The sequence below is a fragment of the Podarcis erhardii genome (genome assembly GCF_964252035.2).
Source record: "Podarcis erhardii genome assembly, chromosome: 12".
NCBI lineage: Eukaryota > Metazoa > Chordata > Lepidosauria > Squamata > Lacertidae > Podarcis > Podarcis erhardii.
Window position 1 is genome coordinate 654,501 of NC_138513.1, and position 15,914 is coordinate 670,414.

The following is a 15,914-nucleotide window of genomic DNA, read 5'->3' on the forward strand; positions in this document are numbered from 1 at the left end:
GAAATTGCTAAAATGTCCAGGAAAATTTGGACATATGGCAACCCGTGTCAGTAGTGCAGATTTTGGCAAATTTCCTTAAAAATAGCTCACAACTTCCATTTTTTGAGATTTTGCAAAACAAACTGAACAGTTTTTGTGTCCGGATTTTTACTTTTTGAGATATGGCAATCCTAATGTAAATACTTTGTCTTTGTGAGATACATGTTGTAACAATGTATGATTGAGAAGGGCATGTCTGGATTTCAGATTTCTGCCTGACATCACTCCTCTTCTGTGACATATCCATGATGTTTTGATGACACTGTGTGAAATGTATTATGGGAAATTGGGGGAACTTAAAAAAACTCATGTAATCTTTGTTTTGGGCTTCTTTGCTCGCCTTCGAGTTTGAGACCCTTGTTGCAAAAAATAAAGGTTTAGGCCTCTGGCTGCAGATCTGCTTTGTCGGCTTGGTTGAAATCTCTTGTTTTCTGACTGATCCAGGGATCTGCAGGGCTAGACTCTGGCAAAGTTGGGAAATGCTTTAAGTAGCAGACCCCAGGATTTGTCCTCCTCAGAGGGCAGTTTCCCAGCGGAGCCCAAAGCGCCAAGCCAGAGTCGTCCTGTCCTGTTCCCACCCCAACAAAGGCAGAGGCTGCTCTACCACCATAGCTCTATGGGTCGGAAATTTCCAATTGGGCTAAATCAGCATCCCAAGAAATGGGAGGTTTTAGAAAAGGAACGGGAATAGCGATCAAGGGGAGAGGATCATAGGGTCTAGATGCCGTGTGGTGATGAGAAGGGCAAGGGGGAAGAAGGGGGCAAAGAGACCCCACCCCACACAAAGAGCTCCTTTCCTGGGACCCATTGGCAGGGGTCTGGATCCATGCAATCCAGCTGCAAGGGGCCCCCCAAGACCGGTAGGGTTTCCATGGTGCCATCTCCCCTCAAGGCATCTCTGCCCACACCAATGTTTGTCCTCTGAAGACCAAGCGAATCTCCGCTTCCCTGCACTCCTTTTTTTAGGCCACCGCCCCCTTGGTTCCATGGTGGATCAAGCACTGGACCTTCAAGGCGATTCATAAACTTCTCCAGAAAGATACCGTATTTTTCGCTCCATAAGATGCACCTAGAGGGGGAATGCAAGAAAAAAAATATTCTTTAAAGGGAGCACTGAGCAGAGCCTGTAGGCATCCCAGGCTCTGCTCAGCGCTCGCTTTAAAGAGCCACGCGGAGCGTATGTCCGGCTCTTGGGGGCTTTTCCCCGAGGAGGAAGAAGGGAAAAGCCCCCAAGAGCCGCACACACACTCCGCACAGCTCTTTAAAGGGAACACAGCTCTTGGGGGCTTTTCTGGGAGGTGGGGGAAGGGACTGAGGGGCTAAGCCAGAAGCTAGAACAGTGAGAGGGAGCGCTGCTTTCACTGTGCAGCGATCCGTCTTGCTGTTCTGGCTTCAGCAAAAGCAATGTCAAGCCTCTTCAGGGCAGGGGGAGCCCTGAAGAGGCTTCACGCGGCTATCCCAGAAGTCAGAACAGCAAGAGGGATCGCTGCTTTCACAATCCCTCTTGCCATACTGGCTTCTGGGATAGCCATGCAGCCTGCATTCACTCCACTGAACGCACACACATTTCCCCTAACTTTTTAGGAGGGAAAAAGTGTGTCTTAAAGAGCGAAAAATACGGTACCATGTAATGCTTCTTTCCCCATCTGCCAGAAGCCTAAGCTCTATTTGGGGTTCCCCATTCCGCACCCCCAGGTTCCTCAATGGCCTCGGGGAAGGAAACCGAGGCAGCTTAGCCATTGCGGCAGGAAGAGCTTACATGGTTTTTCTTTCAAGGGCCCTGCAGGAGATGGGGGGGGGGGGCTTTCTCTTCCTCAGGCCACTGTAGCATCCAGCAAGCCTAAAAAAGAAAGAAAGACTGCCATTCACTCCCTCTTCCAAGAGCTCCCTCTATATCTTGTCTGGGTTGGACTGGAAGGACCCCAGTTCAGCCAGTTCCCCAGAGTCTCCCCACTGGGCTGCAGTGGCCCCCCGAGACCTGGAGGGATTACATACCCTCCAACATTTCTCTGATGAAAATAGGGATGTCCCATTTCCTAATGATAACTTTACTGTTTATACCCCACCCATTTTACTGGGTTGCTGCAGCCACTCTGGGTGCCTTCCAACATCTATAAAAACAATAAAGCATAAAACACTTAAAAAATCCCCTATACAGGATTCTGATGCTTAGGCAATCTCCAGCAATATCTCTTGAGCTTTGAGGAGAAGAAATCACTATGATTATGATCATTATAAGTGGAAGACAGTTCAAGACCTCAATAACTTTCTAGCCTCTTGTCTGGCTCAAGCGGCAGGTGCAGAGCTGGAGAAAAACATGTTTGCAATATGTTTCTCCAAAGTTTGGCATAGGTCAGTGTTTGTGTTTGGGAGGGGGAAGTTTGAACACTGCTCACATGGACCTAAGGAGAGCCCCCTGCAGCTGTATCGGACCAAGGGTCCAACTAGAACAGCAGTTCTCCACCTGTGGGTCCCCAGATGTGGTTGGACTACAACTCCCCTCATCCCTGAGCTCTGGCCTTGCTAGCTAGGGGTGGTGGGAGTTGTAGTCTAACAACATCTGAGGACCCACAAGTTGAGAAAGGCTGAACTAGAACAACACTGCATCTCACAGTTGCAAATGTGACAAGCAGGACAGGAGCCTCCCCAGAGCTGCTCACAATTTCTCACGGGGCTGGGGGGTTCTTAAAGCTTTAAAAGGCTCCTAACCAAGATGGCTGTGCTCTGCCTCCCCAGGGGAGAAGTCCGTTGCACTCAGGTCCAGCCAGGACTCTCAGTTGAGGCATCGGTTGGCCACTGTGAGCCCAGGGTGCAGGATGATGAGGGGCCATTGGCCTAATCCAGCAAGCTGGCTCTTCTTAGTGTTACTGTGTTTTGATTTCACAATTGTGCCGTGTTTTGCTACCATGAACGCCTTTTAGAAGATAGAAATGTGAATAAGAATATAGAATTGCCCTAAGATAAATTAGGCCGGTAGGATCATGGTCTCTACTTCCTTGAGGTAAGACCAAAGGCTGCGCTTCAAAGCAGTTGAAAAGAATGTGTTTGCTAAGAGTCTTGCGGACCTGTTCAGGAAAGGTTCCAACTAGAACTTGAGGGGGAGAGGGACATTGTGGAGGACAGAAGAGCACCTGGCACAGGGGAGAATAGCTGCATTGATGCACAGGAAACTGAGGAGGTGCTCCAGAAACCGGCTAAAGGGCAGGAAATGTCAGGCATCCAAGGTTCCAATCCCCCACGGTAGGTTGCCAGAAACAAATAAGAGAGTGAAAGTTCTTTCCAATGCTTTTATTCAGTAATTCACACAGAGAGGCTTAGAAACGCAGCCGCTTGGAGTAATGGCGTTGCTCCGAATGAGTCTCCACCCCCTCCCCATTCTCCCACTCACTCGCATCATCACTACGGTTGCTGAGATGTGTCCTCTGTCTCTGAGCTCTCTGCTCTCCTACTTTCAATGCCTGCCGGGTTCTGGGAGGAGGGGGGGTCTGGAATGCTTCCTAAAGACACTGTGTCTGTTAGCTGCCCCCCTCTTCTTCTTCTTCCTCCTCTCCCATTATTTCCCAACTTTCCACCTCATCTGCCTCTGAGCTGTGATCGCCCTCAAACTCTTGTAATCCTGAACTGTCTTCTTCTTCTCTGGAGGTTCAGTCTAAGGAGTCGGTCTCCACCATCCCTCCCTTCCCCGACCCTGCCCAGTCCCTGAGTGTTTTGCCGACCTTGAGCCATCTTTGCAACTCTTTCAGCTGCTCAAGAACAGGAGACAGGAGAAAGAACCTGAGAGGCTGGAACTGAAGCAAGCAGGACTTTCTGTAACCACAAAGCTCACCCCATGTAGAGCTCACACAGTTCTGTACTCTGGATTCTCTGGAACATGTAGTTCTAGAACACCCAGTATTGAGACATCTGGATACAAAGAACTACAGATGGGAGAGGAAGAGACCAAGGGAGCAGAGGGAGGAGCAGAACTGAAGGGGGAGTCCGAAATTGGAGAAGAAGAGGACCAAAACGGGGAAAGCTCGCAAGAAGAAGAAGAGGAAGAAGAAGAGGTAGATAGACTGTGAATCAAAAACTAAACTTATTTAATTGGAAGAAAAATGGCGCTGAAATTTTGGAACTGGAACATTAATGGGATGAATGATAAGAAGAAACGAAACAGAATTGAACAATTTCTAAAAAAGAAAAATCTAGATGTCATTTGTTTACAAGAAACTCACGTGGCAAAAAGACAGAAAAATTCTGATCAACAAAAGATTAGGGAATGAATTTATATCCTCGGATAAAGAGAAAAAAAGAGGTGTTGTTCTATATATTAAAAATAAAATTGAATCTCACCAATTATTCAAAGATGAAGAAGGGAGAATCACAGTGAAGGCGGTGAAGGTCCTGTGTGAGTGCCTGGAAGCGGTTGGAGGATGGATGGCGGCTAACAGATTGAGGTTGAATCCTGACAAGACAGAAGTACTGTTTTTGGGGGACAGGAGGCGGGCAGGTGTGGAGGATTCCCTGGTCCTGAATGGGGTAACTGTGCCCCTGAAGGACCAGGTGCGCAGCCTGGGAGTCATTTTGGACTCACAGCTGTCCATGGAGGCACAGGTCAAATCTGTATCCAGGGCAGCTGTTTACCAGCTTCATCTGGTACGTAGGCTGAGACCCTATCTGCCTGCAGACTGTCTCGCCAGAGTGGTACATGCTTTGGTTATCTCCCGCTTGGACTACTGCAATGCGCTCTACGTGGGGCTACCTTTGAAGGTGACCCGGAAACTACAACTAATCCAGAATGCGGCAGCTAGACTGGTGACTGGGAGCGGCCGCCGAGACCATATAACACCGGTCTTGAAAGACCTACATTGGCTCCCAGTACGTTTCCGAGCACAATTCAAAGTGTTGGTGCTGACCTTTAAAGCCCTAAATGGCCTCGGTCCAGTATATCTAAAGGAGCGTCTCCTCCCCCATCGTTCTGCCCGGACACTGAGGTCCAGCTCCGAGGGCCTTCTGGCGGTTCCCTCACTGCGAGAGGCCAAGTTACAGGGAACCAGGCAGAGGGCCTTCTCGGTAGTGGCGCCCGCCCTGTGGAATGCCCTCCCATCAGATGTCAAAGCGATAAACAACTACCTGACATTCAGAAGACATCTGAAGGCAGCCCTGTTCAGGGAAGTTTTTAATTTGTGACATTTTAGTGTATTTTTCATCTTTGTTGGAAGCCGCCCAGAGTGGCTGGGGAAACCCAGCCAGATGGGCGGGGTACAAATAATAAATTATTATAAATTATTATAGCTGTACAAATCAAATGGCAAGGCGAGAAATTAATAATTGTCGGGATCTACGCACCAAACGGAAATAAGACTGATTTCTATAGATCATTGGAGGAAAAACTATTTGAGTACATGGACCAAAAAATTGTAATATGAATTGTAAAAAATTGTAATAATGGGAGATATGAATGGTGTGGTATCATTGGAAATGGATAGATTAAGAGAGGCAAAGAATAAAGAAGGGAAATTGCCTAAGACTTTTTTTACGATGATGAAGAATGGTAACTTGATTGATATCTGGAGACTCAGGCACCCCTTGGAAAAGCAATTTACTCACTATTCAGAACCGAATCAGTCAATGGCAAGAATAGATCAAATTTGGGTTTCGAACGAACTGACACCAAGAATCCAACAAATTGAAATACAAGCCAGAGTGATCTCAGACCACAATCCCATAGAATTGGAGTTAAAAGGTTTTGAAGAGAGATCATTTAGGTGGCGTTTGAATGATAATTTGTTGAAAAATGGTTGAATGATAATTTGTTGAAAGATGGTTGAAAAAGCGCAAAAGAACCTATCTGAATACTTTATGGACAATGTGGACAAAGGCACTAAAATGAGTATTGTTTGGGACACAAGCAAAGCAGTAATGAGAGGTTTTTTGATTCAACAGAACGCATTGAAGAAAAATAATAAGGAAAAAAGGACAAAAGAAATTTTAAGACAGATTACGGACTATGAGCAAAAATTGATCAAAAAACCCAACAATTTGAAAATAAAGCAGGAAATAAAGATTTTACAAACACAATTTGCGATGATAATAAACAAAGAAGTAGAGTGGAACATTAAAAGGTTAAGACAGAAAAACTTCGAATCAGCAAATAAATCAGGAAAATGGCTTGCGTGGCAACTGAAGAAAAGAAAGGAGCAGAATACAATTAACAAAATTAAAATAAACGGAGAAGAGACAACAGACCCGAAAGAAATAAGAAAAGGATTCTTGGACTTTTATAAGCAATTATATAAAAATAAAGAAAGGAACATTAAGAAGAAAATAGAAAGATATCTAAGAGAGAAAACGGTGCAAAAGATCCCGACAGACCAAAAAGACCAGCTGAATGCCCCAATAGAAAAAGAAGAAGTAAAAGAAGTGATAAAGGAATTGAAAAGAGGGAAAGCCCCAGGTCCGGACGGGTTTACATCTAGTTATTAATAAAGATATTAATAAAAATTATTCACAAAGATCAAGCAGGTTTCCTACCAGGCAGACAATTGAGAGACAACATAAGAAATATAATTAATGTAATAGAATATCTGTCTGATAGGTGTGACAAACCAGCGACTCTAATGTTTGTGGACGCAGAAAAGGCCTTTGACAACATAATTTGGGAATTTATGTTGAAAAATTTGGAACATATGGAGGTTGGTCAAGAGTTCTTCAATGGCATAAAGGCAATCTATACAGAACAAAGAGCAAAATTAATAGTGAATAATGTTATTACTGAAGATATAAAAATATCTAAAGGAACAAGACAAGGTTGTCCACTTTCGCCATTGTTATTTATAACGGTTCTGGAAGTCTTCTTAAATGCAATCAGACAAAATAAGAAAATAAAGGGGGTAACAGTAGGTCAAAACGAGTACAAAGTTAAAGCCTTTGCCGACGATTTGGTACTGACTATGGAAGAACCAATAGAAAGTATCGAGGAGGTATTGGATGAGATGGACAAATTTGGTACGGTGGCAGGATTCAGACTGAATAAAAGGAAGACAAAAATGATTGTAAAAAATATGGAGTCAAATATGATTGAATTAATGCAACAATGAACAGAGATAGAGGTGGTGAAAAAGGTTAAGTATTTGGGAATTTGGGTAACAGCCAAGAATATCGATTTATACCAAAATAATTATATCCCGGTTTGGAAGGGAATAAAGAAGGACCTGGAGGTGTGGGCCAGAATGAAACTATCATTTTGGGGAAGAATCTCTACGATAAAAATGACGGTGCTACCAAAGATGCTATTTTTATTTCAGACTATACCCATATTAAAGGGTATAGGAATTTTCAAAGAATGGCAAAAAATGATTTCAAGGTATATCTGGCAGGGGAAGAAGCCTAGAATAAAATTTAAATTATTGACGGATGTAAAAGAAAGAGGAGGCTTCGCCCTGCCAGATATGAGACTGTATTATGAAGCAGCCTGTTTATGTTGGTTAAAAGAATGGATAAAGTTAGAAAATAATGAATTATTAGATCTTGAAGGATTTGATAATAGATTTGGGTGGCACGCGTACCTCTGGTGTGACAAAAAGAGGGTTCATAAAGGATTTGGAAACCACATCTTCAGGGGTTCTCTAATAGAGGTTTGGGAGAGATACAAAAATATATTGGAACCAAAAGTTCCACATTGGCTGTCCCCGTTAGAGGTAATAAGTGTGAAGATTAATATGAGAAATAAATGGGCCACCTACGGGGAACTGATAATTAATGAAGGAGGAAAATGGAAAGTGAAGCCATATGAACAAGTTAAAGATCTAGTTTATGATTGGTTGCATCATTACCAGGTAAATGAAATATTTAAAAAAGATTTGAAGGAAAAAGGTTATGTAGAAAAAGAATCAAGTTTCCAAAAGGACATTATAAATAATGAGTATAAAATTTTGTCAAAAATGTATAAGATATTGCTGGAATGGAATACGAAAGATGAAGAGGTTAAATCGGTAATGATACAGTGGGCAAAGGATTTTGGGTATAATATTCAATTTGAAGATTGGGAAAAATTGTGGAAAGAGCATTTAAAATTTACGGCCTGTACTACACTGAAGGAGAATGTGATGAAAATGTTTTATAGATGGTATATGACACCTGTAAAACTAGCAAAGATGTATAAGGTTGATAACAAATGTTGGAAGTGTAAAGATAAGGAAGGGACATTCTTTCATCAGTGGTGGGAATGCAAGAAAGTGAAAAGTTTTTGGGAAATGATATATAATGAGTTGAAAAAAATGTTAAGATATACTTTTGTGAAAAAACCCAAAGCTTTTCTCTTAGGTATGGTAGGAAAGGACATCAGAAGAAAGGACTGTAAGCTTTTCCAATATGCGGTAACGGCAGCCAGAATCCTGTTAGCCCAGAAGTGGAAACAAGAGGAAATACCGACGATAGAAGAATGGAGACTAAAAATGACTGATTGTGCAGAACTGGATAAATTAACTGGGAAAATCAGTTACAGATAGGTAGCCGTGTTGGTCTGCCATGGTCAAAACAAAATAAAAAAAATCCTTCCAGTAGCACCTTAAAGACCAACTGAGTTAGTTCTAGGTATGAGCTTTCGTGTATAGCTCTCTATATTGGACAAACAGGCCAAACCTTACGCCAAAGAATAAACGGACATAAATCCGACATCAGGAACCACAAGACAGAGAAACCAGTAGGAGAACACTTCAATCTCCCAGGACATTCTATACAAGATCTCAAAGTAGCTGTTCTATTACAAAGGAATTTCAGAAATAGACTGGAAAGAGAAGCTGCTGAATTACAACTTATCACCAAACTTAAAACTATGGAGAGACCTGGTTTGAACAAAGACATTGGATTCTTATCTCATTATACATGACTGTCAGAGTCACCCGTGGTCCCAGCTCACAAGAGACCAAAGTCCACTCCAGCTTATGTACAAAAGCTTTTATTGAAGAACATTATTAGCTTTGCATCCGAGCTCCGTGACTCTACGTCTGTTACCCTTAGACCGCTGAAGTCCCCTCTGAGTCGGTCCCCCCTCTACACCAGTTTAAGAGGCTTGTACTGGTCCACCTCTTTCTCTCTTTCCTTTTCCGCAGGGTCTTTCTGCCCCCCTGTGTTCTCTCCCTTCGGGACTCTCCAGAGGCTGAATCCTCTGCCGCCTCCTCCCCCCTCCTTCGGGCTTTGGGACCAGGCTCCTCCCCAGGACTCTCTTCATTTCCGCGCGCCTCCCATTTTGAACTTGGCGCGCGTACGTTGCTCCTGACCTTCCCTTCGACAGTTACACTGCCCTCGATACTACTTTCCTCCCCTTCCGGCAGGACGTTTTGCCCTGATCTCCTTTCCCTCTCTGCTTCCTGTTCTGCTCCTTCTGACACACTGGTCACTCCTCCCCCCTCACTCCGTCCCAGCGGAGCAGCCGATCTCGCTCTCCAACTCCCACTGGGGGTTCCCCCTTCGTTCCCCTGCTCCTGACTGCTTCCCCCTCTAGCTTCCCTTGGCTTGGCCAGAGGGGCTCCCTTTTGGGAGTCCTCCGATTCACTGGACGGACTCATGGACAATCTTGGGTCATTGTCATCCTCTTCCTCGTCACTCTGGAATCCTTCCCCCTCACTCTCTGTCTCCTCCCTCATCTGCGCCTCTCTCCCTGAACCCCTGACAATGACAAAGCCATTTTTCACCTTCTCACCCCTTGCTTTTTCCTGTTAGACCTATTGCAGTCGTTAAGAGTCATCAACAGGCTCATCGCAGCTATCTGCCAATCACCCATTCCCACCACCCTTCTGAGTAATACCCCTCCCCACCTTCTCACTATATAGAAAGGTCCGGTGACTTCTGTTTCAGTGTATCTGAAGAAGTGTGCATGCACACGAAAGCTCATACCTAGAACTAACTCAGTTGGTCTTTAAGGTGCTACTGGAAGGATTTTTTTTATTTTGTTTTGGGAAAATCAGATATACTAAAGACCAAAAGTTCATCGAAGACTGGGGGAAATTTGTGGATTATCTGAAAAATATATGCGGTGTGAATACAACGCTAGTGGGATTTAAAGAGGCACTGTAAAAAAAAGAAAATAAGTATTGTTTATTAGAAATAAGGGGACTAAGAAGGCAAAATGGCAATACGAAAAAGGGAATGTGTATTAAAGGTATAACCACGGATGATTGCCAGAGACGCTGAAGGAAGTCAAAAATAACTAAGATTTGCTGTAAGCGGGTTTAAACGAAAAATTGGATGGAATTTTATAAAATGTATAACAATAAAAATTATTTTTTTTTTTTTAAAAAAAGAGACATCTGGTTCTGGGACATTCAGATTTGGAAGATTCGGATCTGGGCCCATAACCTTGCTAGTGCGTGAGCATCTACTCTTGGGTTTTCATTTCTGCAGCAGAGTTCCTTTTACAGAATTTTTTTTCTGCATCTTTTACTTCTTTACAGTAGCAGCAGCAGCAGCAGCATTCCAGCTATCTTTTAGAGAAATTCTCATTACAGGAATAGACACCATTTGGTTCTGTTTCTCAGAGTCTTTTCTATTTACAATGGTCACTAATAAATAAAAACAAATAAAGCAATATAATCTTTTCTTCTTTTAGCCATTCATCTAGAGACCGAATGCTGACCTATTCACTTGCTCATTTACACTGACCCAGACCCACATGCCCTAATAAGGACAACACTTGTTGGGGAAATTTTCCATTGCCTAGCAACTTGTTTAAGACTGTTTTCATGTTTCTTCTAGAATATTCCAACATTGGCCTCACTCTTCCCACCTTCCTGATTTAAGTCCAAGGAGCTTGTAGTCATAGCAGTTATTATAGGTTCATTTTCATCATTCATGATTTATGCAAAATGAAGAGAGATTTTATCGATGGAGCATTAATCTAAAAACAACTATGTGTGTTTCCTTTCTGCAGTGTTGGGTAGAATCAACATGGAATACTATACAAATCCGATGCCATCTGAAGTCCTTGTTCCCAGGTGCTCCTTTGTATTCAGATCAGGCCTCAGCACAATAACGTAGCACTTGGGGAGGAAGATGCAGCCCAGAAGCCCAGCGCTGGAGGCCAACATAGAGAAGATCTGCACGGCCACCATGTACTTGCCCTTGGTGCTCAGGTAGGTGGGCACAAAAGACACCCAAACACTGCAGAAGACCAGCATGCTGAAGGTGATCAGCTTGGCTTCGTTGAAGGACCCAGGCAGCTTCCTGGCTAGGAAAGCCACCGTGAAGCAGATGGCAGCCAGGAAGCCCAGGTAGCCGAGGGCAACATAAAACATGGCCACAGAGCCTTCGTTGCATTGCAGGATGATCTCTTCCACCTGGGAGCGCACGTCGGGCTCTGGGAATGGGGGAGAAGAGCCCAGCCAGATGGTGCAGATGAGAACGTGCCCCCCAGAACAGGAGATGACAATGGAGTTGGCCAGACTCTGGCCCAGCCATCTCCTCACCCTGTTCCCTGGCCTTGTGGCCAGGAAGGCCAGCACCACCGTGATGGTCTTGGCCAAGAGAGAAGAAACAGCAACGGAGAAGATGATGCTGAAGGCCGTTTGTCGGAGAAGGCAGGTCGCTATTCTTGGTTGCCCAATGAAGAGGAAGGAGGACAAACAGGAAAGCAGAAGGGAGGCGAGCAGGATGTAGGAGAGGTCCCGGTTGTTGGCTTTGACTATTGGGGTTTCTTTGTATTTAATGAAGATTCCTAACACAATGCCTGCTGTGGAAGATAAGAAGAGGACAATGGAAGCTAAGGTGATCCCCAGATGTTCTTCATAAGCCAGGAAGGTCACAATCTTAGAGACACATTGATCTCTGTCCTTGTTTGGATGCTGATCTTCTGGGCATTTGGTGCAACGTTCTGCACCTGAGGAAGAGGAAAAGAGTGGCTTCAGCATCTCTTACATCCATCACCACCTGTGCCCCGGAAATAAGAATGTGTAAAGAGGTAAAGAATGGCAAGAAATTCTTTGTTCCCTTTTTGCAAAGGGCACCCTTACATCTTACATTTCCTCGAAGGAGGCAGAGGTGGTGCACAAGGCTTTTTTCATTATGCTCACTGCAGCAACATTGTGTCAGGCGGCTGCCAGCAACTCCTTCTGCTCAGGAACATACAAAGACAAGGGATGTTCCTACCACCCATTTTTTATTCAGTATATACAGAGAGATGCTATAGAACCCAGCCTCTTGGACGTCATCCCAAGTGAATTTCCACCCCCCCATCTCTTCCACTCTACAGGTGCTGATATTTGCCCTCTGCCTTTGAGCTCTTTGCTCTCCGGCTTTCAAGGCTTGCTGGGTTCTGGTCGAGGAAGGCTTTCGAGGAAGGTTCAGGAAGGCTTTCTAAAAACAATGTGTCCATCAGCCTTCACCCTCCTGGTGCTTCCCCTTCCTCCTCTTCTCCCCTTATTTCCCAGCTTTCCCCCTCATCTGCCTCTGAGGTCCCTCAAACCCCTTTTGTACTTCTGAACTGTCTTCATCTTCTCTGGTCAGAAGGGGGAGGCAGTCTCCACCATTCCTCCTCTGCCCAGGCCCTCACAAATGGTGTCTAGGATCGAGTGAGAGGCAAAGACTTCTCCACATCAACTGCGTTCTATGTTTTCTGCATAATCCTGAAGAAACACCTCTTGACCTTGACCTTGTTAAGGCAAACAGTTTTCTGTTCCTTCCATACAATGCTCCCGATAGTGAGATCAAAATGGTCCCTCTCTTGTAATCCTTCTCACCCACCTTCTTGGTTGGACATGGTTCCTTCCGCACATGGATCACAAGCATAGCAGCAAACAGGCTTTCCTTCTGGAACCACCTTTGCAAATCCAGGTGGACATATTTTGCTACACCTGGAACGAGGCACGGCCTAACCATGAAGATAAGAAGGTGCATGGAAAATCAATAAAAAATATAGGGGGGGGGGAGAAGATGCATTGCACAGAAAGTGTTAGGGGTATTGGTGTGTCTGGATTTCACCCACATAGCTTGGTAATCAATCAACAGGCTCTCTTGTCCCCCTGACCTCATCCACTTTCTGCATAGAAGCACGATTCTCCAGCTCTGACCCTGAGTTCCATCTCCGAGGGCCTTCTGACGGTTCACTCCCTGTGAGAAGTGAGGTTACAAGGAACCAGGCAGAGGGCCTTCTCGGTGGTGGCACCCTCCCTGTGGAACAACCTCCCATAAGATGTCAGGGAAATAAATAACTAGCTGACATTTAGAAGGCAGCCTGGTACAGAGAAGTATTAAATATTTGAGGTTTTATTGTACCAATTGGCTGTTTAGATCTCTAATGTGGTTTTGCCAAACTTAGGATTCTCCCACGTGTCAAACCACAGGGTGCACACGCCAGGGTATAAGATTTGGGGTTTAGACAAAACCAGCCACCAGCCTATTTTGATGCTGGGGGGGGGGGGAACCGGACAGGAGAGAGGGGGACGACGACTGGGTGCTGCTTTCCTTCCTCCCCAGGTGGACTGAGAGGGACCTGTCTGAGAAACATAGTCTGCCTTTTCTCAGGATGCCTGGGCGCTAGCGCATTCTTGAGGCTCCAGATTCCTCTCCCCTCTCAGCTGCTGTGGCAAGAAGGAGCAGCGCTGGCAGCTGAAACTGGGTGGAAAGGACACCACTGGTCCCCCTTCTAAGGCCATTTGGCAAAAGAGGCTCCAGGAAGAGGACGAGCAGGATCTCCTAGCCTTCTTCCTCGCTAACATCCCCTACCTTGTGGAACTTCTCAGGCCACTCAATGGCTTCTGGGTTGATGGTGAACTTGATGCCAGTAGAGGCCTCTCTTGTTATACTGCCAATCTTCACTAGAGCACGAGACTCATTGGGAAACATCACCCAATTCAGGATATCAAAGTCAGGAGGCAGCTCCCAATTCTCATCCAAACACATTGTGCCCCTGGAAGTATTCAAACACTGGATTCCTTTTAAGAAAAGGTGGAGCTGGAATGACAGGGAAAACAGCAGCATTTTATTGTTCCTCACTTGGAGCAAGGGGCTGTACAAAATAAGATTAATGCAAAAGACAATAAAATCACCTGCCATGGCTGAAGCCTTCCCTGTTCCCATTTGGCTCCTTCTCCCACCATCAGCATCCGCCATGGTCTAGATGAAAACGCAGCATTCAAGGCCTGGGCTGCCGCTTGAACATTGATGTAAGTGCCATAGCTGTCTGCAGACAGGACTCTGTCAATCTCCCCTTGGGGCAAAGACTCCCGTTCCTCCTTCTCTCTGCATCTTATCCAGCCTTTCGGGGATAAAACATGCTTTGCATATGAACAGTTTAATGCTTCATCCAAAAAATGGATAAGAAGACTGGACAGGGATTCATCATAACCATGTTTGGTGCTCCTTATTCTGGTCTTAATTGCAAAAGAGAGAGAACCATGAATGTGCTGGAAGAGTGTAGGAGGCAATATCAAGCCAGTGCTGATGCCCAGGAAAGCTGTTGTGATCCAGACTTTCCCCCCTATTTCCTCCTCATGATCCGTATATATTTCCATTATTAATAATATTTCCACTGTATCAGTTACATAGCAAACAAATACCCCAACTTGTCTCCTGTTGATAACAGCTTCACTTGGGTCCATTAGTTGAAATAAATCCTCTTCTGTATATATTTTTGAGAAGGCAACACAGATCCCTCTTCTGATCATCAGAGGTGTCATAATGCTCACGAACTTTTCTCCACTGTCATTGTCTGAAGCCAAGAGACCAATCCAGTTCCATCTGAAATGGAGGAGCAACTCCACGATCCCTTGGTACTGACTTTCCTCTTTGGGGAGCATCTGGTAGAGGAAAGGGAACTGTGTTTTATCTTCAAGAACCTGGGCTGTGAAGCCATAACTGAGCTGGTGAGGAAAGGAAAGAGTAATTGTTTTGCTTTCAGGAAGGGAGCAGATATTTAGTAATCTGAAATGATTGATATAAATTGTGCTGCTGGGATCAATGGACGTTTTATTCTGAAACAGCTGGTGGTGTCAGGAACTGTTCAGATGAGAAGAAGAGGTGGAGACCCTCAAGAGTCTTCCAGGGAGGGGGCAGAGGAAGACAGCATGGAGCCAGGTTTGTGGTGGTGGGAAGAGGACACAGCCCAGAAGAAGAAAAGAGCTGGGGAATGTTGGAAGGTGAGGAAGAAGGGCAAGGTAGTAGATGCACCAGCCCTGAAGAGAGACAGGAGTCAGATGCAGTGGAGACAAGATCGGAGCCAGTTGAGACTAGGTCCCTTGGGAGCCTGCTAGATCTTCCTCCTTCCTCTAAAACCAGGCGTTTCACCCACATCACAGAGCAGAAAACGACCCAGAGGCAGAAGGGGTCCCTTGGCCGCCACCGTAGGCAGCAGGAGGGCAAGCTGGGGCAAGGAGGAGTGGGCACACTGGGCAACAGCTCCAGCCTGGAGGGAACATACTTTGTGGTTCTCTGTCTCTTTCGTTTGATATTAAGAAGTGAAGGGATAAAAACGTTCCCTGCCTGCCTGGTTCCCCTTGCTGGTACTTTGCCTGTCAGCTCCCTCCCTGTCAGGTGGGGGCCAAGTAGGAAAAGGCTCAGTACCTTCAAAAAAGAGTGTTGGATTACATTCCGTTTATTATATTTCTGTGCTGCTTTTCATTAACAAAAATCACAAAGCGGCTCATGAACAGCAAAAACATAATAGGACATCACAAATGCAACATAATTAATATAGAATAATTTACAAATCATCAGTAAAACAATTATGTTCTATAAGACACTCTTAACAAAAGAACAGTACAATTTCAACAAAAGTAACATTATATGATTAACAAAATAGTACCTGTCAGGGTTTTAGGGAGAGAGGAGACAGAGAGCGAGGGCGAGGAGGAAGAGGACGACAACGAGCCGAGGTTGTCCCAAAGTCCGTCTAGCGAATCAGA

General features: G+C 45.0%; 1 protein-coding gene across 1 annotated transcript; it reads right to left on the minus strand.

Annotated features, from left to right (window-relative positions):
* Nucleotides 1–10,538: 10,538 nt before the first annotated feature.
* LOC309325932 (vomeronasal type-2 receptor 26-like) lies at nt 10,539–14,833 on the minus strand. The gene is made up of 4 exons (XM_081834318.1): nt 14,061–14,833; nt 13,738–13,965; nt 12,757–12,883; nt 10,539–11,893 (listed from the first exon to the last, which is right to left on the minus strand). The coding sequence occupies exons 1-4, from the start codon at nt 14,808–14,810 to the stop codon at nt 10,974–10,976; spliced, it is 2,025 nt and encodes a 674-aa protein (XP_081690444.1). The 5' UTR covers nt 14,811–14,833; the 3' UTR covers nt 10,539–10,973.
* Between the last annotated feature and the right edge of the window lie 1,081 nt (nt 14,834–15,914).